The sequence below is a fragment of the Ctenopharyngodon idella genome, chromosome 9 (assembly GCF_019924925.1).
Source record: "Ctenopharyngodon idella isolate HZGC_01 chromosome 9, HZGC01, whole genome shotgun sequence".
Classification (NCBI taxonomy): Eukaryota; Metazoa; Chordata; class Actinopteri; order Cypriniformes; family Xenocyprididae; genus Ctenopharyngodon; species Ctenopharyngodon idella.
This window is the reverse complement of record NC_067228.1, coordinates 28,675,146-28,698,398: the sequence shown is the minus strand read 5'-3', so window position 1 is coordinate 28,698,398 and position 23,253 is coordinate 28,675,146. Positions and strand designations below refer to the sequence as shown.

At 39.2% G+C, this 23,253-nt stretch overlaps 1 protein-coding gene across 1 annotated transcript in view; it reads right to left on the bottom strand.

Moving 5' to 3' along the window:
• Nucleotides 1-23,253, bottom strand: part of mycbp2 (MYC binding protein 2) — a 107,828-nt gene that overhangs the window by 7,599 nt on the left and 76,976 nt on the right. The window contains exons 55-78 of the mRNA XM_051905991.1: nt 22,487-22,612; nt 19,860-20,024; nt 15,023-15,121; nt 12,880-14,499; nt 12,590-12,759; nt 12,235-12,479; nt 11,959-12,126; nt 11,663-11,820; nt 10,981-11,180; nt 10,533-10,682; nt 10,269-10,429; nt 9,962-10,118; nt 9,622-9,846; nt 9,109-9,174; nt 6,807-7,046; nt 6,513-6,602; nt 6,315-6,395; nt 3,880-4,146; nt 3,510-3,793; nt 1,918-2,014; nt 1,619-1,738; nt 1,032-1,133; nt 779-907; nt 324-456 (exon numbers count right to left, since the gene is read on the bottom strand). Of these exons, the coding sequence (XP_051761951.1) occupies nt 324-456; nt 779-907; nt 1,032-1,133; nt 1,619-1,738; nt 1,918-2,014; nt 3,510-3,793; nt 3,880-4,146; nt 6,315-6,395; nt 6,513-6,602; nt 6,807-7,046; nt 9,109-9,174; nt 9,622-9,846; nt 9,962-10,118; nt 10,269-10,429; nt 10,533-10,682; nt 10,981-11,180; nt 11,663-11,820; nt 11,959-12,126; nt 12,235-12,479; nt 12,590-12,759; nt 12,880-14,499; nt 15,023-15,121; nt 19,860-20,024; nt 22,487-22,612 (5,253 nt within the window). The remainder of the gene's footprint in view (nt 1-323; nt 457-778; nt 908-1,031; nt 1,134-1,618; nt 1,739-1,917; nt 2,015-3,509; nt 3,794-3,879; nt 4,147-6,314; nt 6,396-6,512; nt 6,603-6,806; nt 7,047-9,108; nt 9,175-9,621; nt 9,847-9,961; nt 10,119-10,268; nt 10,430-10,532; nt 10,683-10,980; nt 11,181-11,662; nt 11,821-11,958; nt 12,127-12,234; nt 12,480-12,589; nt 12,760-12,879; nt 14,500-15,022; nt 15,122-19,859; nt 20,025-22,486; nt 22,613-23,253) is intronic.

The following is a 23,253-nucleotide window of genomic DNA, read 5'->3' as shown; positions in this document are numbered from 1 at the left end:
TACACTAGCCCCAAATATTGATATTTTAATTAATAAAATAAGATTTCAAAAGATTTCAATGCTCCCAGAGTCACTGTGTTAGTAAAATAATAGATTTAAGTCTAAAGTCTGGAAAACCGGCACTTAACCTTTTTGCAGGCATTTGGTTTTCATAGTTAGACAGAAATTGTGATGTATCATTATAGGATTGTCTAGCAATATATTGATGATCGCAGAATTGCTGTATCATAATATCATCGGTATTGTGAGCCGTGTATCGTATCGTGAGGTACCCTGTGATTCCCACCCCTGTTAAACATTATTACAAACTGAGGAAAAGTCACCTGTGTGCTCACGGAACTCCACCATGGCCTTCATGGTCTTGGAATCAGCCAATGCCATGAGCCAAAAGAGTTTGGTTCTACCGCAGCCTTCATGTAGGTCCACTTTAATGGCTTCCTCCTCCTCCTTAAAGACCTGCACAAGCCATTGTGTTACAAGAAACTAGATCCTATTTCTCATTCCAACTCCAATTATTCAATTCTTGCAGTACTTTTACAGAAGCAACAAACATGTACATACTATTTTTTTTGTATGATTATTATATACTATATTACTTTTGGTACCATATTTTTTAAAGTACCATATACTATAATAATCTCCAGTATGCATTTTTACCAACATGATGTCATTTGAACAACCAGCCAGCAATTACACGATTCTTGATTCTCAATCCTAGCTGTGAACCATAATTGATCCAATTGACGCTGATTAGATCTGTGTGAGTGCTGAGGTTTACCTGTCTCTGGTGGGAACGTGTGCGCCGGTGGAGATGGAGGAAGCGGTCGCAGTCAGTGCACAGGTTTCCACATGCATTACACAGAATAATGGCTGCCGTCTCTCCGTCGTCATGGTTATCACACATAGGCTGGGAATTAAAAGTCAGGGTGAAGAGGTAAAGAGCCGATTCTCAGCTGAAGAACTGTAATATACTATTGCACTGATTGTGCTTTATAGCATCCCAGAGGCCTATTTAGCCCAATGTGCCGTACCATCTGCTTCTGCTGCCCGTCTTTGCCCATCCAGCGACCTGAAGACAGTCGGTCCACGTGGTCCTGATCCAGCACACACAGAGAGGCCAATGCGAGCCACAGCTGATGGAGAGAGGAAGTAGAACAATTTGAATTTCTATGGAAGTCTTTCATACAAAGTTCCTACACATACTGCCCAGTGAATTTCCGTGACTTCCAGTCAGTCCAGTCCTGGATAAGGATTATATGTATTTTAATATATTTATAAAATGGTTATATACACATTATATTTCTAGCTGGTATAATGTTTTGAGGTAACTTTTGTTTTTTTAGGTACATTTTTTTAAAGCATAGAAATAAAACAAAATTCCATGATGTTTCCAGTTTTTCCATGACTGTGGACCTGCTCATATTCATCTATATAATAAAAGTAATTATTTGTGTTTAAGAATGTTGCATTTCATGCTGCTGTCAATCTGTATCAGGTGACTGGAAAACCCCACCCACCAAACACCTCTGATCCCTCTAACTGAAGGATCCCGAGTAATACTGACCTAGTTGGCAAATGTTCAGTTGTGACAGATGAAGTGAGTGCAGTGGAGTCGTACCCGAGTGGTGGCAATGCAGCGCACTGGAGAGCGATGCTCCTCTTCCATCTTAGTGAGAGCAATGATGGTCTCAGCAATAGCATTCTTAGTCACCCTGGACCAGGCATCCGAGAGGTGCCCCTGGGGTGAAAAGACACTTAAATGATGAAGGACAATTTCTGCAAAAGCATTAAAACACATCTGCAGGAGATCAAGTTAAGCAGTGCAAGATTATACATTATATTATTCAAAAACATGCAGCTGAACAGCTGCATATTAAGACGAAAATGGTGTTCAGGATTAGATGGGCCATTACTCACAGCAGCCATGTCTTTGACTAGTTTAATGATAATCTCAGCGATCTGGGGTGGAGTGGAGCCCTTCATCCACCAGTGACTCAATCCACGCCGTATGTAGCTGCACATACACAAAAACCAATAGAAGGTTATTAAATATACATACATACATACACACACACACATATATACATATATACACATATACATATATATATATATATATACATATACATATAAAGATTCCTGGTCAGCAAGAAACATTTATGGCACAATGAAGATATAAATTATCTAAACGCACCTAAACCAATCCTTCTGAAGACATATGATTGCTTTAATTTAGGCTTTTATTCTCATATAAAAAGTTAATCAACGCACATACATAGAGCACATCAAATAAACAATATGATTAGATTCACAAGCTTGTGATTCGATTACGATTTGCTTCAATTTGATTAGATTTTGGTGAATTTGGGGCCTATCAGGAACAGTACATGGCAAATTTCCTCAAAGAAAAAAATATATCTCAACTAATGCGGCAAAGGAAACCCCAGTTGGTACATCATTTTAATATCAAAGGTTAAACTTAATTGATTTGTAGGCTACTTGCATTTAAATTACACACAAGGAAGATTTTATAATAATGTTATAATACATTTATGTTATAATACGTTTAATGACAATGTTTCTACTCTTTTTTTTATATAAACACTTAAATGGTGGCTGTCATAAAACATTTTTCAATATGTTATTCAAACATATTGAAGAACATGTTAAGAAAAAAATACAATGAATTTGCAATATAGTGCATATCTTTAACAAAATGCTCCTCTAGAGTTCATTTTTCTAGCTGACTAATGAGTTTTTGGACACTGAATGGCTTTTCTGAGGTAAGTATGATGTTATATGAATGTTTACAAGCAGATGTATTGATGCCTTTCCGTGGCTGAAACGCATACATGTGACATGATACGGATTTTGGTAAGTTGAACTGTATCTTTCAACATACCTTCTAATGTTCATTCATGTTTATTTCGTGTTAAAAAGCAGGGTAGATGACTGCTTGCTTGAACTTCAAACACCACATTAAAGAGTGCCAAAAAAATATTGTGATGGCTCAAGAGACGTCTATGGGAAATTAGCCCATTTCCGATTATTATTGTGAGGTGTATTGTGCTTGCAATTTCACTGCCCGAGGAGAGAAAAAAAAAAAAAAAAACTTATTGGATCTTCACAATTCACATAAATGACATTTTAATTCAAAATGTCGATTTTCGCTGAAAAGCAACTAGTTTGAAGGTATGATTTACCATATTTGATTAAACTGCTTGATTCATATACATTTTTTTTTTTTACAATCTCTTTATGAACTTTTTGAAGCATCAAAATTTTGGTGTAACAAATTTTCAATTTGAGGGACAGAAATCTCCCAAGTTTCATTAAAAATATCTTCATTTGTGTTTTGAAAGCCTTATGGGTTTGGAACGACAAGGGTGAGTAAATGATGATTTTACTTTTTTAAATTCACACCCTGCTTACTGGCACTTAAATTTTATGAAGTATTTTAAACAATTCTTAAATAAAATTTGAGAATGTCACACTGCAAGCAAGCTTACCTTGAGTTGAAGATCATGGGTAGGGTGACTGTAGTGACTCCTTTGCCTGCAGCCATGCCAGCTGTGCCACCTATAGTGGTGCCCTTCGCCTTGAGCTGCACAGTGAGGGCCTTGGCGATGCAGCCCAGAAACATATCTAATATGCCCAGCTTGGTCCAATCGCCCTTCTCAGTGGAGTGAATGATGTCACTGATGTCTGCTGGTGGTAGCGCCTTTACGCCAATGACGCTGGCCAAGCGCATGGGAGTGACCTCAGGAAGAACGCGTCTGAGCAGTGACGTCACCTGAATGGCAAGTACAGTGTTGCATATCAGATCCTGATACTAGAAAGTCAAGTTCACGACTAGCGGTTCATGATGCATTCACAAACCTGTCTCTGGACACGTGGCGAGGCAGTGTGAAGTAGGGAAAAGAGGTCCTGCAGTAGGGTCAGCTGCTGGGCTAGATACTGCCGGCCAACGTTAGAGCCACTCAAGGCCAGCACCATAGACAACAGCTCAAAGCAGTAAGCATCAGAGGAGGCATCATCATCGCTGGGCTGAGAGTTTGCGTTCTCTTTGCTGGAGATGGCGTGCTCCCATTCCTCCCGCACTCGCGTGGCCTCCATACGAATGGCCTGGACGATATGGGCACATACCTGGGAAGGAATACAGGTGTGGAGTAAATGCCATTTTAAAGGCCCCAATATACTTCAAGCGAAATAAAAGAAATAATTTCGAACAAAATCAGGCTAAAACTAAGTTTGTTTGGAGTTCGTTTTAGGAGTTGGAAATAGTTCACCAACGCAAACATCATGGAAATGTTCGCTCTAGCTGGTAAACACATTCAAAATATCATCAAACTACCATATACTAAAGGATCATCATTAAATACTACTTCTTTAAAATGGACAGTTATGAATATTTATGTCTGAAATAACTATAGTTTACAATTGTTAAATAATTATTTTCATTGATTAGTCCTAGGCCCCGTTTACACCTGGTATTAAGATGCGTTTTGGTCAATCAGATCACGAGTGGACGACGCTAAATACAGGTGTAAATGGGGTCTAAAACATTTTGAGCTTGTCCACATTCAACCACTTCCAGAAGTAGTCGAAAACGACCGGATTGCTTTCGTAGTGTAGACGCTCATGTGGTAGCCAGAAGTTTGGTTTAAAGATGAAAATCGTACCAAGCACAATGTTCTCTCACCACTCCTGATTTCTAACACGCACTCAGCGCATTCTGTGTGGACTTGCGGCTGTCGGAGCAGAAAGGAAAGCTGATGCTCTCTGTTTGTTTTCTGTCGTCTTCGGTGCGTTCATATGTAAACTGCACAAACTTTTTTTGTCCATTAGATAGAAAAGATCTGAAAAACCCAAACATTTACCCGCCCATAGATCCTCCCCTTAAAGAAATCAGGATAGAAGTGGTTGAAAGTGGACAAAAGAGATTTATTAAAACACCAGGTGAAAACGTGTATGTGTCTCCCTTGTCTACATGTGATCCGATCCACCAAACGCATCTTAATACCAGGTGGAAACAGGGCCATAGAAAACCTACTATGACATTTTCATACATTCATTATTCATTCATTTTACCATGGCGAATAAGCAGAAGGTAACTGCTGCTTCACGACCAGTTTGACAGTTCCGTGCAACTGCCACTGGGGGTGAAATATGAAATCTTACTCGAATGCTGGAGATAGTGAAAAGGTGGCTTTAGAATGTTGCTTAGCAAAAAATTCAATACTCTAATTCAGTGGTTCCCAACCTGTGGGCCGCAGCCCACTAGGGGTCCTCAGTGATCCTCCAGGGGGGCCGCGAGATAAATTAAATTAAATTTAAATATATTAATATCATTCATTAATTTAATTATTAATGTGTTACATTAAAAAAATTATAAATTAAATTAATAAAAAAATACATTTAAAACAAGGCACCACCTCTCTCGTAGGTATTCTGTGATCGTTTCGGATCAGCCCAGGCCGTTTCTCATCGTGCTGCTGTGAAATACTGACTGAACGGTGGTTCAAAACGCCCAACTGCTTCATGAACATAGGATACGCAAACTAACTCTCTCAGTTGGAAAAAGAAAACCAGTGTTGCTAAAAAGGTTTTGATGGATGACAATTGTAATAAAGGTAAAGAGCGAGTCTGTTATTATGCGCAAACAAACCGCACATTTGCGCTCTCGACTCACTGATCGCTGTAACATTGTAATTCTGCATGAACACAGTTCAATATATTCGCGTAGTTGTCAAAAATCAATGTATTGTGAGTGTTTTATAACGGATGCTCGCCAAACAAGCGTGTTTTGGAGAAGTTTGAGAGGATCGGTGGTGTTATATGTGTTTAATCATTTTGAATGGATCCGCACAGTATTTAAATTCAGTCCTTTGGTATCTTCCTGTGGTTTTGTTTGGTATGGCAGGTTGACTTGTGCTTATTTGTTTAGGTTACTGTATAACTGAGCAGAGTAAAATACTTTTAAGTTGTAAAGAATGTTTGCAAAGTATGTTTGCAAAACAGAACACTGAAGATTTAAATCTATTTTGAATTTCTTCTTTAAAAAATAATAACATGGGGTTGAAAAGTTGGCTAATAACACTAAAATACAAATGTTTTTGTGAATTTTGCTCTAATTAATCAAAAATAGTGGCTAAACTATCCATTGTTAATTAGATGAAACTATTTTTTGTTGATATGTTTGGTATTTAATTATTAGTATATTTATATATTTATATTCAACACTTCTCTCACTTTGTCCACCATCTGGATTTTTAGGCAGCTCACTAGGCCTAGAGTAGTTTTAATGGTGTTACCTGTTTCTGAAGGTTGGTCAGTTTGCTCCTGCTGAAAATAATGCCAACCATGTGCTCCTTCAAGTCTGCATCAGATGGAGCCTGAAGACGTAACATTTATAACAGAATTTAACTATTTCATCTTATGCATCAGCACTTGATATGGCATTAAGCAATGGTTGAAAGGAGCCACCAAACACAATAGATGCTGGTACTGACCTTGTCTTCACCCTCAGGTGAGGAGAGCAGGTTCTTCTCTTCTTGTTCTGGTGTTGGTTCTGCATCCCCACAAATCAGTTTTCCAAATACCTAAACAAACACATCAACAATGCTATTATAGTATTTGCCTTGCCTTAAACAATACCTGGAAATTAGTGTTTGAAATTCTGTTTTCACTCAAAAGTGTTTGATTTACAATCAGTGTCTCTGGCATGGTAACGTTTATGATGTAAAAATACTGCGGTTTGTGTGAAAATAGGCTTAGTGACCTGTTTAAGATGGTTTTAGGCTTACCTGTGATGTAATGAGGCGGAAGACACGCAGCGTCTCAGCCTCACAGTTTTTCTGCTGGGCTACACTGGCTGATATCTGCCCAGCAATCTTGATGCTCTCGCCCTCCTTCCAGCCAAGCACTTTGACCTGCCGAACCCTAAGTGTGTTCTCAGGACCCTTAAGCTCGATCTTGATCACATGGTGGTCCCCTCCAGGCAGCTCGCTGGTCACCCAGCCCATGTGCCTTGAGTCTAAGTCAATCTGAGACAACAAAAAATCCATTCAGTGAAATGCCCCTGAAGACCCTAAGGGACCCAGACGCTGGTCTTGTGATCTAAATTTCCATGCAGACATTGATAAGCAACTCTTTTTCAACTCAAAATTAAATTAATGTGACATGCATAAGTATAGACCAGAGGTTGTGTTAACAGACATTTTTCTGTCATTTACCAAATTGTAAAAACATTGATAGATAATCTTATTTTAACTAAGAAAAAAATATGCTATTTTGTCTAAAATGCTTCTCTATTTTAAAAACATTATCCCAGTAAATATAAATGCTGAAACAATGCATTTGTAAATGCATTTCGAAATATAATAATATACATTGTATTTATCTATAGTGATTGCATAATGAAACTTTACCTTAGGCACAATTACTCTGGATGTTATTATTCAATTATTCACAGATTATTCTGGTAATTATTACCAGTGCTTGGTAACCAAGAATTTATTGATTTGCACAATAAAAGTTGAGCAACTAGATCAGAGCTGTCCAAACTTTTTTTTTTTAAAGGGCGCCAGATTCAATGTTGTGGACACACCTGGGGGCCGGATACTTCTTCATTATATTATATATAATATATGCACGCATATATACATATATACACACACACACACACACACACACTTATCTAACATTTGACAGTAGCTTAATGCCTGACTCACACTACTGGAGTTTTTAAATCCTAACCGAATATGAAATCTGGTTGCAGCACACTCATAAGGAGAATCTTCACAGATGTTATTCTCGCAAATCTCAAACATGCACACACTACAAGTTTTGAAAATTGTAGCGCAGCACACACTACAGGATATTATTAAGATTATCATACCCAGAAGAGCACCTCACGTGATTTTCATTGGGAAGCGGATTCGTCGCTGACATAAACAGGTATGTTTACATTTGCTAGCAGCTTTCTACACTCACCCGGTATGTTCAAAACCATAGTGATTTCTCCTCAGCTTTTCTCTTTGTCCGTACAGTTGTGTCATATTTTTGAAGACGCGTTATTCAAGGAGTTGTGTTGTTCACTTCAACACTTCAACGCACCATTCCGCCATCTCCACTGTCCAACGGACCCATACAGCAGCTGGTTTCGCGGTCGCAATTTCAAAAGCGCTCTCATTCACTTCTCTCATTGGCTGTAGTTAAAGAACTGACGTAATCTTTCCGATTTAAAATACTAAATATCAAACATGTTTGATATGATCGGGGCAGCCCCGATTTGTGTGAGAGCAGATCAGGAGGTGCAAGATTCGATCTATGAACGCCTCACATTACCAGATAATCTGCGCCGAGTCGATCGAGGTCCTCGACAAGATTTTTTCCTCTGATTCTCGGGAGGGGAAAATTGGGCATAAATTGGCCTAAAACTCCTGTAGTGTGAGCCAGGCATAAGTTGACAGTAGCAGTTGCTTGAGGTAGGATGCAGATGTCAACTTATTTTTATTAACACAAACAGCAACATCGGTAAAATTAACAACAACCTAATTTTTAAAGGGTAAAACGTAAATATTCTTACTGAGTTGGAACTCTACTCTTATTAAAATTAACTACTGTTTCTGTAATTTGCCCTAAATTTCATTACTCATTCAATATTTAATACGTCTATATTAATAATATAATAAAATTCTATATGAATATCCCACATTTCTGCCACAATACCATGTTTACAATTAGTGTTACTACAGTAAATCCATGGTAAATGTTTGTGATTTGTGAATTGAAAAGTATTCTAACTGGATTGTTGTCGCACATTGTGGATCTCATTGCACTGTTTAGTGGTCACGTGATTGAGACCAGTCAGCGAGTAAAGCATTTGTCCTAAGCTAATAAATGGTCCGTGTGTGGCACGGTTCAAATGACTCAACGAGTAGCGCCATTTCGTTCCGCTTTTGGCATGTTTAATGTTTCTCATAAGCAACAGAAATGGCAGTTACTGCAACACCTAGCCTAAAATCTAGTTGTAATTGGCGCACGGGCTGGACCTTTGACACCCCTGAACTAGGTAATCTTTCTTAATTTAATTTAAAGTCCTACCTGTTTGATCCTGCAGAGATCTTCCACAGCCTTCCCACAAAGGAATATCATTGATGTGACTTTATTCTGACAGAAAACAGAGCAAAGATTATATAAAACAGCTATTTATGGACACATGTATTAATATGAGGAAATTACACACACACACACATACACACAAAAACTAGAAAATTGTCAAGACAAAATGTCATATCTGAAGGTATCTGATATCATTTGTAAATATCACAGAAGAAGATATTTTAAAGAATGTTGTTAACCAGACAGTTGACGGCACCCACTGACTTCCACTGTATTTTTTGGAAGTGAATGGGTGCTGTTAACCTTCTGGTTAACAACATTCTTTAAAATATCTTCTTTTGTGTTCAAGAGAAGAAAGAAACTCATACAGGTTTTGAACAACTTGAGGGTGAGTAAAGGACAGAATTTTCATTTTTGGGTGAACTATCCCTTTAATATACTGACTGACAAAGAACAGACAGACAAACAGAAAAGAACAATAGTTCGCAAACTCACTCCAATGTCACGAGAGTTGTCTACATGGACAGAGACATATGATGCGTTGATGCCTTTCACACAGCTTATCGTGATGCTCTTTGTTTTGTTCTTATCTTCATCTCCAGACTCCCAGAACGTCTCTGTGGAGCCATCAGTCAGGCTACCAATCATGGCTGGTCGGCTGGATGTTTTAATGTCCACCACGCTAGTGAGATCTTTCAGACAGGTCACCACACAAAGTTCCTGCAATATATGTAAAATGCAAACCTTGAATGCAATATAAGGTGATTTAGATAAAAATTGTAAATGTAAAGGCAACGGGGGAAAAAAGTGATTAAGTTGATGAAAATATTCCTACCTGACTGATTGCTTCGTATCCCGACTGTACACTGATGTTAAAACTCTCCTCACTGTCCCCATCGTCTGATTTGGACAGGATGTTGTTGATGTGGTGAAATACATTACTCTGGTGCAGGAACTGATGATCTGACTGTTTGAATTTAAGGCTCCAACACCTGGTGAAACAGCAAAAAGTTACTAGATTTGTATATTTTTGAAGAAAATTTGAGTTGTGTAATGAGGTGGAGTTCTTTTAACATGTTTATATAAGGTTGCTAGATTGTTATAGGTTGCTAATGGTGTCTTTATGCAGAGCCAGAAGATACCTCAGGGCCATCTGCTGAAGTGAGCTTCCACTAGGAAGTGACATCATAAGGTCAGAGATGGTTTGGAGCAGACGATGGAAGGTGTGGGGCAGGGGGTGAGCCGCCTCTCCTGCGATGAGAATGTCAGAGAGGGGGTGCTCACAGACGCCTAAATCCTTCTCCTGCGAGAAAGAGGAAAACTGTCCTGTGTCAGAAACCTCTGTTCATCACAAGTGAACAGTGACTTATTAATAAAACATTAGCAATGTTATCATCAGGTCACACCTGCTCAAGGTTCTCCTTGTTCCCTTTGTTCTCCTCATCCTCCTCTTCTTCCGTCTCAAAGGGAGACGGAGTCAGAGATGCCACAAAGTGCCACAGGATATCATGGAGGGAGGTGGTCTGGGTAACATTACACAGCAGCCAATTAAATGCCTAAGAAGGAAATAGAACAAAAGGTTTATATAACTGGATAACAGTGATTGGTCTCGTAAAAAGCATTTAATGACAAACTGATGAAAAAGCTAGAATTTAGAATTTACTGTTTTTATTCACTATAAAACAATTATCACAATTTAAAAATTCCCTGATATTTCCAGGTTTTCCATGATTGTGTGAACCCTCTAATTTATGGTTAATATTCAACAGTGTTTGTCTATGGCTGAACAATTTGGGACAGGAAGAAGAGGAATACAATTAGAAATTAAAGAATGTCTGAAAGAATATCGCTGACCTCCATGGCAAACACCCTGCAGGCTGATTTGCGGAGTGCATGCTTCATAGCCACCTCCAGGCCCTCTAGGTCATGATGCTGGATCACAAATGCCAACACAGGCCACTGAAAGTTCCTTTCACCCTTACTGAGAGAGCCATGGGCTGAGATCAGTCGAGACAATTCAGGAGAAGGGTGACGAAGCAGCGATGACCCAACTTCTGTAGAAACAAGCATATTTCACTTAGATTTTAGATATTTTATCTTGAGTATTGCAAGAGGTTCATTCTTGTGTGTTACACAGCACGTTTGAGCTTCTGCAAGTGGTTTGTTCTCGTGTGTCAAGCAGGTTCGGTTGAGCTTCTGTTTATGTTCGCCGATCAATGTTTATATGTGAATAAAAGCCTAAATTAAATTTCTTGCAGCTTACACAGTAAAACATAGCACTAGCAACGGCAAGTTTATGGGTTTGAATCACAGGGAACACGAGAACTGATAAGTTGCTCTGGGGAAAAAAAAGCAAATGATCGCCAAATGCAAAATATATATTGAATACCTTTAAAAGATAAAAAAAAAATACATTTTTTTTTGTCTACAGCCCAGTCCTATATGGCAACAGCATACCTGATGTAATGTAGATATATTCTCATAGACTTCAGTCGCTGTTATTATGGTAATACAGAGTCATTTGTAATTGTGTTACCTGCATCCCCACTGTGTACCCTGCGTCTCGGCACTGCTTTGACCCGTGCTGGGGAGGCTGAGTGCTGCTTATCATACTCAGAGGCGACCACTGAATATGAGCGCTGAAATACCGTCCGCTTGGCTGTATCACTGTCTGTGATTGGACTTGTCTCCAAACTAAAGGAACAAATTAAAAAAACAAAACAAAAAAAAGAGTCTTAAAGAAACAATAAGAATACCTGAAACATAGAATGTTCATAGAAACTAGGTTACTAGAACACAGTACTTTTGAAGATGGGAAGCTTGTTACAGTACCTTGGGGGCATGGACTTCATGTTACTTCCTTGCTCTTCAAAAACATTGGGGCAGGCATCTGGGGTGACTGAGATGTATGGAGCTGGGACTGATGTAGAACGCAAGTAACGCATCTCATCCTGAAACAGGTTGTCGTCTTGATACGCCCCAAAGTTCTCAGTGTGTTGACTGCAAAAAGGACATTGAGAAAGACTCAACGCAATGCAGACTCAGTACATTGAATTACTACAAAACTGCCCATGGTGATGGTGATCAAGTTGAACACAATGTATTTACCGGGCTAGGGTTTGCAGATAGAGGCAGCCCATCTTGTTGGGTAGTTCCTCAGACACTCCCTCCTTGAGGCTGGGAAGATGTGTGTGGAAGGGTTTGGGTGGGTGATGGCAAAGCAGGCTAGGCTCAGCAGCGCTGCTCAGAGATAGCAGGAACAGTGCATTGGCACGGATCACCTGGTGGGCCTCCATAGTGGGCAGAGCCCGTGGGGTTTTCACCTGTAGAGGTTTCTTTCTTGACTGCTTAACCTGATCCAAGAACCAAAGAGTTGAACCCAATGAAGAAGTAAACAATGCTTTATACATGCAATATCTAGAAATATTATGTATTTCCCATACATTGGTAATGACAGCTATACCTTTTCTCTGGCAGCTGTTTGTTTATCTCTCAGGTACTTCTCTCTACAACGATCACACACCAAGTACCAGGTGCTTCCTCCGATTCCACCGTCTCCACAGTTACCAGCCCAGCCTCCACAGAAGTGACCAATGCTGTTATAGCCCTGACCTCCAGCATATCGGCCACAACCTGAGAGAACAATAAAGAACACTGATGAACGATCTCCATACATCTGTCTTTATAACTTTCCTTGGAACTGCTCTGAATAATATAGAATGGAGTAAGACCCAAGAATTTATGGCACTGTACCTGGGTGAGCTTGTCTCATGTGGTACGTAACAGGGTATGGGTGAGACTCTCCACACAGCTCACAGATGGTATCCTTTTCTGGGCCTCCCATAGCTAACTGTGCCATCTCCCCAAAGAGGTTTCCCCTGGGGCGTACCTCGGCTTTCTCCTTTTTCTTCTTCTCTTTTTTGGTCTTCTTGCTGTCCTTTTCATTTTCCTTCTTTTTAAGGATAGCACTGGATCCTGGACTTGGGAAAATCATGTTCTGTGTAGCCGCTTTTATGGTAGCCATGGATATGTCCTCCCAGAAAGCAACTAGGTGCTGGAGGGTGAGAGGCAAGATGGACTTAGACCTCATGGAGGAATGGCTAGTCATCTCATAAGAGACTGCCTCATTTTTTCCATCCTCACACTTCTCAGGTAAAGGTGGCTCTTTCAGCATGGACAGAACCTTGTTCTTGTTGATGCTACCCATCTTGGAAATGTCTGGGCCATGTGGTGATATGTTGAACATGTTGAGGGCCGAGGAAATCTCCAAAGAGTGGCGGTTCTTAAGTTTGCTCTCCTTCTCTTCAAAACCCTGCTGGCAGCTGAGAGAATTACGAATTGGTGCATGTTCTTTGGTCAGCTCAGGGTTGAACTTGAGGAAGGAAGAGCATGCCATGGCATCATGTACTATTCCCTCATGCCACAGGAAGGCAGCAAAAACAGCACGAGCACATTCCGCAACAGAAGGTGACATGGCTTGCTTGGCGGGTTCAGTGGGACGCACGTTCTCACCTTTAAAGAGTGGCCCGGATTTGTCTTTTTTAGGTCTCACATGCCTGCTGGAGGTTTTACGGCTGACTTTGGGTGAAGAACGACTTTCAAGTTCCTCCTTGACTGGGGCTTTTCCAATACTAAAGTGGACCTTGGAGGAGCCCTCTTCAGCATTGTGCAACTCTGCATTCTCATCATTGGCTTCATCATTAGATAGCAAGGCGCTGGACCTACACACCTCCACCACTTCACTGTGAAGGTTTTCCTGAACTACATGGGGAGATGGGGCTCGGTTTTCGGCATTGCTGCTTCCTCCTTTGCTTTCTTTGGTTGTGAGTTTTGGCTTGGGTGATGTAGACCTGCCCCTCAGAGGCTCCATGAGAGGAACCTTCTTCTTTCTAAGAGTGTCAGGGTCCAGCGTATAGGAGTCAGATTTGGATCTCTCACGAGGAGGGTCCAGATGAGCTTTAGAAGAAGGACTAACTTTAGAGGGCAGGTTCTTATCATGAGGAGAGGATGAGCGTGGGGAACCGTTGCTGGATGGGCTAGATCTGCCCGAAGTGAAGGACTTTTGTTTTGGCGAGGAGGAACGGGAGCCAGGGTTCGGAGACTCAGCCCTAAGGCCTGAGGTTCGGCCATCAGCTTTCAGGGCTTGTAGGGTGTTGTGGTTGGGGGAATGGGAGCGGCTGTGAGAGTCAGACCTCAGTTTACCAGTGTCTGATTTGAGAATGAGGGCCTCGCTGGCAGACAGACTGTCATTGTTCTTGCTCTTCACCTGGTCAACAGAACGGCTAGAGTGACTGTCAGTTTTGGAGGATCTACTCTCTTGGCGATGCTTGCTGCCTGGAGACATAGACCGACTGGCCATGTTATCCCTGTCACCTGCATATCATAACAAACCAACAGTTACCAATGAGCAACTCATTTGTGCATGGGACAAGACTTGTCAGGCCTTTTCACATACGTAGGAAGAGAGAGAGAAAAAAAAAAAATCAAGACAAAATAAATACGGCTCCTACAAATATAAGGTAAAAATAACAACAGGAACTTAAGAAATGAAATGTAAAATAATAGATGTAAAAATGACATCTACTCCACTGAAATCCAAGAATTACCTTAAATTTGAATTTACTTACTAACATTTCTTTACACAAGAATTTAAGAATAAGATCTTAAGGTAGCACGAAGCATAAATACTGATGCGAATGGAAAGCACCCAGGTCATGGGAAATGTTTCGTCAAACCTATAAAACGGTCCCCATATACAGTATATTCCAAAGCACTATATACTCTGTTGCCATGCCTAAGAGGTGACATAAATGGACTGTGGTAGAGAGGATGACATGAATCCCATCCCTGTAGTGAGTCTCCAGGGTGCTCCCAGGAGAAGACATGCATTACCCACCCTTTTGTCTGAGAACAAGAGATGATAGAGCGGTGCCAGGGCCGGTCGCACTGCTTTTGTGCACACGCTCACGTGAAGCAAGGCTGCGTGATGAAGCATCTACAGCGGAAAACAGTGGCAAGGAAAGTAAGCAACAAGGCTTGAACCAAGGAAAACAATCAGAAAATGAGAAGGAAAGTGAGAGCCAATGAATGATGGAAAGTGGAAGAAAAGAGTATGGTATGAGAAAAAGACTCTGGCCCCGTTTATAACTGATATTAATATTTGTTTTGGGTGATCTAATCACAAATGGACAGCCAAGAGAGATTTCAGTTTACACCAAGTATTTACATGCATCTCAAATGGGTCTGTTATCTTGTTATGCCAGTGGCTCTGTTCAGAAACCCAGTGACCAGGTGAAGTAATATTTTAAGTAAAGACTGTTCTAGAAAGTACGCATCTTATTTATGCAACCTCCAAAGAATCATTGTTCTAGGCAGATACTATGGGTGCATCATTATAACCATATATATATATATATATATATATATATATATATATATATATATATATATAACCACGCACTGCGGGGGGGGCCCGGCGATAACCCCCCGTGCCAGGTTGCGCCAATAGACGATCATATTGTGTATCAACGATAGCCAGAGGTATCGTCAAAAGCATCAGCTATCGGCCATATCAAGAGTATTTGGCATTTCCAATTAATGTATTAAATTTTATTAGTATTATTATTATTATTATTATTAGGATACTTTTATTATTAAATTAATATTACAAGTCATTTGCCCCGCAATCATTTCATAGCACATCACCACATAACCAAAGCACTCAGAGGATAATAAAAGATGTTGGATTAGCTTACTTTTCATTTCAAAAACATCTTGTTTAACACAAAATACTTCTCATTTTTTCACTACGTATGGTCACAAGAGAAATATTAAGGAAATAAATTAAGACAGTTATATAACATTATCAGCATGCTGAAGTAGATTCAGCTCTCATCGTCTCAGAGAATTAAGCTGTTAATTCAGTGTCAGATGACAAAAGCTCGGTCAGTTTTTACTCTCACTTTCTGTAGTGAATAATTGACTGGGGTTTGAGACTTCACTGGCATAACTCTAGAGCAAATAAGTGATATTTACTGGCTTGCCTTCATGGTTTAAAACAGAAATATTTCAAATATTGTGACGTGATTTTTCTTTATTAACAATTGCTCACAAAATGATGGACAACGATTCACATTTCCCACACATCATTTCCTGTGATAATAAAATCAAGTAAATTATTAAATAAATAAATAAAAAATCAAGTATGCTAAATTACCCTCTCCCTGGGGCCTTGGACTAGTGGTTTGCGGGAGGGCACTGCAGATTTGCACTATGCCACTGTATCTCACCCCAAATATGAGGTTTCAAATGGGAAAGTTTAGTCGATTATTTTAGTCAGGCTTCAGTTTCTCATTTCATGTGTTTTTATTTTTTTTTTATTATTTTTTTTTTTTTTTTTTTTTTTTTTTTTACTTTTTTGACAACACTGATTGATTTCTATAGTATACAAGAATGTCAGTTTTGTCTAGCTGAATTCTGAGCTTTTTAGATACAGATTCAGACAGTAGGTAAAAGTTTACTAGAAAAAGTCAATATTGCAGTACACAAAAAGAAAATAAAGATTTGTATTTATACAGTGCATTTATTTTTGAAGAAATGTGTTACAGTAATAACACATTGCTTGTTCATTTTTACACACTAATATGTTTTCCTCTAACATCACCACCACCATATATTCTTATATCATTCTTACATTATTATACCACACATTCTATCTTTCTATTGTTCTTCCACAACAAGCGACTGCATGTGAATTTTCAGTTTATATGTAATTATTAGAAAAACATTTCTACAAAAATTAATGTACTGTATAAATACAAATATATTTATACAGTACTACTGTAGCTGCTGCTGTTTAGGGTTGTGATGTTCCTCCATGTTCAAAAATGGTAGTGATTATGCTGGGCAAACTCCATATACACTGCTCAGAAAGATTAAAGGAACATTTTTTAATCAGAGAATAGCATCAAGTCAGTTAAACTCCTGGGATATTGATCTGGTCAGTGAAGTAGCAGAGGGAGTTGTTAATCAGTTTCAGCTGCTTTGGTGTTAATGAAATTAACAACAGGTGCACTAGATGAGAAACAATGAGACGACCCCCAAAACAGGAATGGTTTTACAGGTGGAGAACACTGACATTTTTTTTTTTCTTACTCATCTTTTCTGACTGTTTTTCAGTAGTTTTGCATTTGGCAAGGGTCAGTGTCACTACTGGTAGCATGAGGTGATACCTGGACCCTACAGAGGTTGCACAGGTAGTCCAACTCCTCCAGGATGGCACATCAATACGTGCCATTGACAGAAGGTTTGCTGTGTCTCCCAGCACAGTCTCAAGAGCATGGAGGAGATTCCAGGAGACAGGCAGTTTCTCTAGGAGAGCTGGACAGGGCCGTAGAAGGTTCTTAACCCATCAGCAGGACCGGTATCTGCTCCTTTGCACTGCCAGAACCCTACAAAATGACATCCAGCAGGCCACTGGTGTGAATGTCTCTGACCATTGAACACCAGAATTGGCAGGTCCGCCACTGGCACCGCCACTGGCACCCTGTGCTTTTCAGATGAGAGCAGGTTCACCCTGAGCACATGTGACAGACGTGAAAGGGTCTGGAGAAGGCGTGGAGAACGTTATGCTGCTTGTAACATAGTTCAGCATGACCGGTTTAGTGGTGGGTCAGTGATGGTCTTGGGGAGGCATATCCATGGATACACAGACCTCTACAGGCTAGACAATGGAACCCTGACTGCCATTAGGTATCGGGATGAAATCCTTGGACCCATTGTCAGAGCCTACGCTGGTGCAGTGGGTCCTGGGTTCCTCCTGGTGCACGACAATGCCCGGCCTCATGTGGCAAGAGTATGCAGGCAGTTCCTGGAGAATGAAGGAATTTATACCACTGAATGGCCTCCATGCTCGCCTGACCTAAATCCAATAGAACACCTCTGGGACATTATGTTTCAGTCCATCTGACACCGTCAGGTTACACCTCAGTCTGCCTAGGTGCTCAGTGATGCCCTGGTCCAGATCTGGGAGGAAATAACCCAGGGCACCATCCGTCGTCTCATTAGGAACATGCCCCGATGTTGTCAAGCATGACAGGCACGTGCTGAGTACAAACTACTGACTACCATTTTGAGTTGCTGCAATGAAATTTCAGCAAAATGGACTAGCCTGCTGCATCATTTTTTCACTTTGATTTTCGGGGTGTCTTTGAATTCAGTCCTCTGTAGGTTGATAATTTTCATTTCCATCAAATGATGTGGCATCCTTTTGTTCCTAACACATTACCCAGTCCATATCAGTATAGATATCCAGCATGATATTTTTCCCCACTGAGATCTGATGTTTTCAAAGTGCTCCTTTAATTTTTTTGAGCAGTGCATATGCTTCCACACTTGATTGGTTCATTGTGATTACTATTTCATTACAATGGCAGGCCAATTTAGCAGACATTAAAAACATTCCATGTCAGATATTTATGGAATATACACGCATGTCTGACAGATTTTGATAACTGAATGTGAAGAGTTTGACAATTTCACTGAGAATCAACTCCGTTTTTATCAACAAGCCATGTGCATTTAGTTATTGTGCAAATTGTAGACAATAGTACTTATTATTTTGCACACATGTGCCAAACACATGCAATTAATGCTTAAATCAATAATAAATTAAAATCTGATTGGTGGTGGTTGTGGAGATTCCCCCTTCCATATGTAAAGCGCTTTGAATACACAGAAAAGCACTATATAAATGTAACAAATTATTCTTATTATTATTACATGTGCCAAAACACATGCAATTAATGCTTAAATCAATAATAAATTCAAATCTGATGTGAACAAGAAACTATTTGTTCAGAGATCTGAACTTACTGTTTTGAGAAAAAATTGAGCCAAAGGGATTGAGGAAAAACTTGTGTGTGTGTGTGTAGTATTACAAGGTCAGATTACATGACTAAAGCCCTGTAACTGGTGATTGGATCACCAGAGATGGATGTCAATACTAGGTGTAAACCAGGCCAGAGGGACATCTAGGCACTGGAAAGATATGAGTCGAGAAAAAGCAACAAGTAGAAGGACAGACACTGTGAGAAGCAGGCACAAGGTTAAAATAAAAATGGACATCAACAAGTGCAGGGAGGATGACAGAAGAGTCAGAATAAATAGGCTGAGTGAGGAGTTATAATGAATGTGGAATGCAGATTAAGAGTATTCTGGCTGTGGAAATATTGAAACACTTTCAAATCCAAAAAAACCCAATTTCATTTTCCTTATGCAGACATTAGTGCATTTTGGATTACACTGGGGGTTAAAAGCAAAAGCACTGCATGGTTTTGATTGTGTGGACAGATTCCTGGACCTCTTGGTAATTGTTTTGCTAATGAATAATCAAATTAATCACTGTACATGTAGCAAGCAAATAAAATTAAACTGCAATCAAGTCAACAGAAACATCTGACATGAAACATACTGTTAGTAGCTACGGTGGAAACACAAAAGATGAATTTAAATGTTATTCGGCCACTAAAGTTTAAATGAGATGTGAAAGAAAAGAATCACCAATTCAAACATGGCAAGCAAGCAGGTGGACGCCGACAGAAAAGCAGGGGAAATAAGCCTGAACAGAACTCATCACAACCTAAGGGATACTAAACAATTAAGCGCTTAAGACAAGAACAAGCAGCACCTGTGCAAGCAAGCACCGCCACTACCTTATAGATGGACAGACTTACTCGGAAGCTGTGGATGCGGTTGAGGCTGCTGGGAAAGGGATTGTCCAAACACAAATGGGCTGTGGACAAGGGAAGAGGGAGGTTTGGCAGCTTGCTCAAATACGGAAGGAGTTGGGAGGAAAGGCCCAGACTGAATGGAATTCAGTATGGCACTCAGCCGGTCACCTGCAATGCGGAAGACAATGGGAGTGCTGTAGCTTATATGATCCTTAAAAGGAGCCATACAAACCCACTAGTCAGTTTAATGCCCCACACAAGCACTCTCACTGGAAGTAATGGGGTGTGTGAGTGGGTCAGCTGAACCAACGTGAGGGGAATAAGGAATGGGCGGGGTCAGGTTTTCATGAAACCTCATATCTGGAACATCTACAAGGTCACAGGGTCACAGATAAAGCATTGGCAGATAAAGCCAATGCTATGCTTTCATCCCTTTTATAGTGCAACTCTGGATTTTTTTGGGGGGGTGGGGAGTGGGTGTCCAAATTCTCCTATTTAAGTATTAAACATTTTATTTCTAATAATAATCTAACAAGTACTATATCATAAAGATGACATCACTGAAAACTAATATTTTAGTTGAGTTGTTAAAGTCAACATTAAAAGATTTCCATGATCCATATCCGGTGAAGAAAAAAAAAAGCAGGGTGGGAATTGATTTTTATCTATCAGGAACCTATTGGATAACAAAAAGTAGGAATTTCATAAGAGAATGGAACATGATCAGATTTTGAATTCTGAAAAAGCCTTTTGACTGTTTAAGGTCAAGTTCACCCTTGAGAAAATGTTAGGGTTTCCCAATGGAAGTATTTTTGGTAATTAAACTTAACTTTTTCTGTTAATAGTATTGCTGAATACTTAATTGTATTATATTAACATTATCGAATTACTGCATTTTTACAAATACAATATTTGCAAACATTGGCAGAATTGTAGACATAACTGGATATCTTAGGTGACATCGGTCAAAAGAGCAAGGTATTAAAATTCAGAAAAATTAGGGAGACTTTTTTTCTTTGGAATATCGAGCAATGATGAATCAAGCACAGTAAGACTAGGAATGAGTATTAAATGGATTAATTAAGGTTAACATTGACTTCAAGTTGAGTTTTAGTCAAGAAGCATTTAGTTAAGCTTCATAATTAAGTCAAGGGTTTTTTTTATTCAGATGTACTAAGTTTCAGTGAGTATAAGAGGTGATGAAGGACCCATCAGACAGCGGTCTATGGGTAACGCCACTAAGCAGTGGTGCATGAGAACAGTATGAGAGCCAGTGGACAATAAATGGGTAAGACCCAGCTGCAGCACACAGAGTCTTGCCCATGCACACAATGATGCCTTCACACGCCACAGACGACAGCCAAGACACAAATCACAGCATGCAGAACACAATTACTCTGATTACGGAGAGAATAAGAACAAATGATTGTGTTTGCTTATTAATCATTTGGTGCATGTTTCATATACTGTATCTACATTATTACTCAGAACATCGCAGTTCAAGGCACAAGGGGTCATACAGCACTTTAAAAAGATAAAAGACAATGTTTGATGTCCAGTATATCCAAGGCTCCATGATGTTTCCATGACTTTTGCTGTTGTTTGTAATAACTGGATAAGGATTTAAAAGTTCATATACAGATTTCTCTCTCAAAGAGCAACTTCTAGCAGATGAAATATTTTTGAAAGTAAGAAAAACAGTTCCTATATTAATAAGTGCATTATACACTACCACATAAAAGTATGGGATCAGTAAGATTTTTTTTTTTTTTTTTTAATTAATACTTTTATTCAGCAAGGATGCATTAAATTGATCAAAAGTGACAGTAAAGACATTTATACTGTTACAAAACATTTCTGTTTTAAATAAATGCTGTTCTTTTGAACATCCTATTCAATAGTCCTGAAAAAAAGTGTCACAATATTAAGCAGCACAACTGTTTTCAACATTGATAAGAAATGTTTCTTGAGCAGCAAATCAGCATATTAGAATGATTTCTGAAGGATCAAATTACATTTTAAAATATATTAAAATGGAAAACAGTAAGTTTAAATTCTAACAATTTTAAGTATTATATTAAGTATTATTTTAAGAAGCTAGGCACAAGAAAAGTCCCGACATATTTTCATCAACAGTATGTTAAAATAGTTTCATTACTTCTGAATTTCTGAAGTAATAATAATTCACAATATTACTGTTTTACCGTGTTTTTGAGCATTAGACACTTCTTTCAAAAACGTATTACTAACCCCAAACTTTTGAATGATAGTGTATGAAAATAATCATTCCACCTTTAATTTATTAAAGCCAAAAGGTTTTCACCTAAAGAAAAAGACCATTTCAAATATAAGGAACATAAAGCATTCACAGTTAGCAGAAAAAATCCTGTATGTCTAGCTATTCTACCACCGTTGGATTGAAATTAATTTTGTGAAGTAACGTCTAATGTATATGGCAATAAACTAACAAGATATATACCTGTTTAAATATGACGGATATTTAGCAGGAGCATGGTATGAAAAAAATGTTCATTTGGCAGATGGACTGTAACTATATAAACAGAAATGTAATTCGACACTCAATAATAAATCACATTTTATTTCTATCTCTCCCAGATCTTTACTCTCACCTTTGTTGTTGGAGATGCCATAGTCGAAGCCCTGAGCTCCCGAGCTGCCCATGCCCCTGTTAAACGCCTGAACTGAGAACGGGCTGGGAGGAGGGGTCTGGGCTCCATGCTCCAAAATTGCTTGCTCTGTTCCAGAGAGAAACAAAAAGCATTAATAACTAAAATCAATAACTAAAAGCCACCTGTATTTAACACTTGTTTACCGGTCTGCATGTGCTGTCTTGTTGGTACACCACATTATTGATTTCCAGAATACACTTAAGTGCAAACTGAATGTAATGTTTTCAGACACTTATTTGCATGTTAATTACAATTTAATGAAAATGTATTATAGTTTAAATGTATTTTAGTGCAGTTAGCAGAACTTTAGGAGGAACTTTTTTTGAGCCACTTGTGTAGGACTGAAGTACATCTTTATATCGTCGCTGTTGGGCAGAAACCTTGTATCTCCATATCAATAAATTATTACTATTGGTTACCCTTTACATCTGTCTGTGGGTTTGCAAATATTTAATTAATGAAAAGTATTAAAAAGAGCTTGTGATTAAGCCTTGTAACTCCATTGGATCCTCAAACTGCAGGTCAAACACCCCACCTTAATCTTGAATGAAGTGCCGCACGTATTTTGGACCATCTCTGCTTGTTTTTAATGCAAGGGTTTAGCAGTATATATACAAAGGCTAATGTTTTATGTATTCGAGGAGCAGAAAACAGTGTATTAGTCTAGTACTTATCATTGAGTCATGGCCTCTGCGTAGCACTTCATC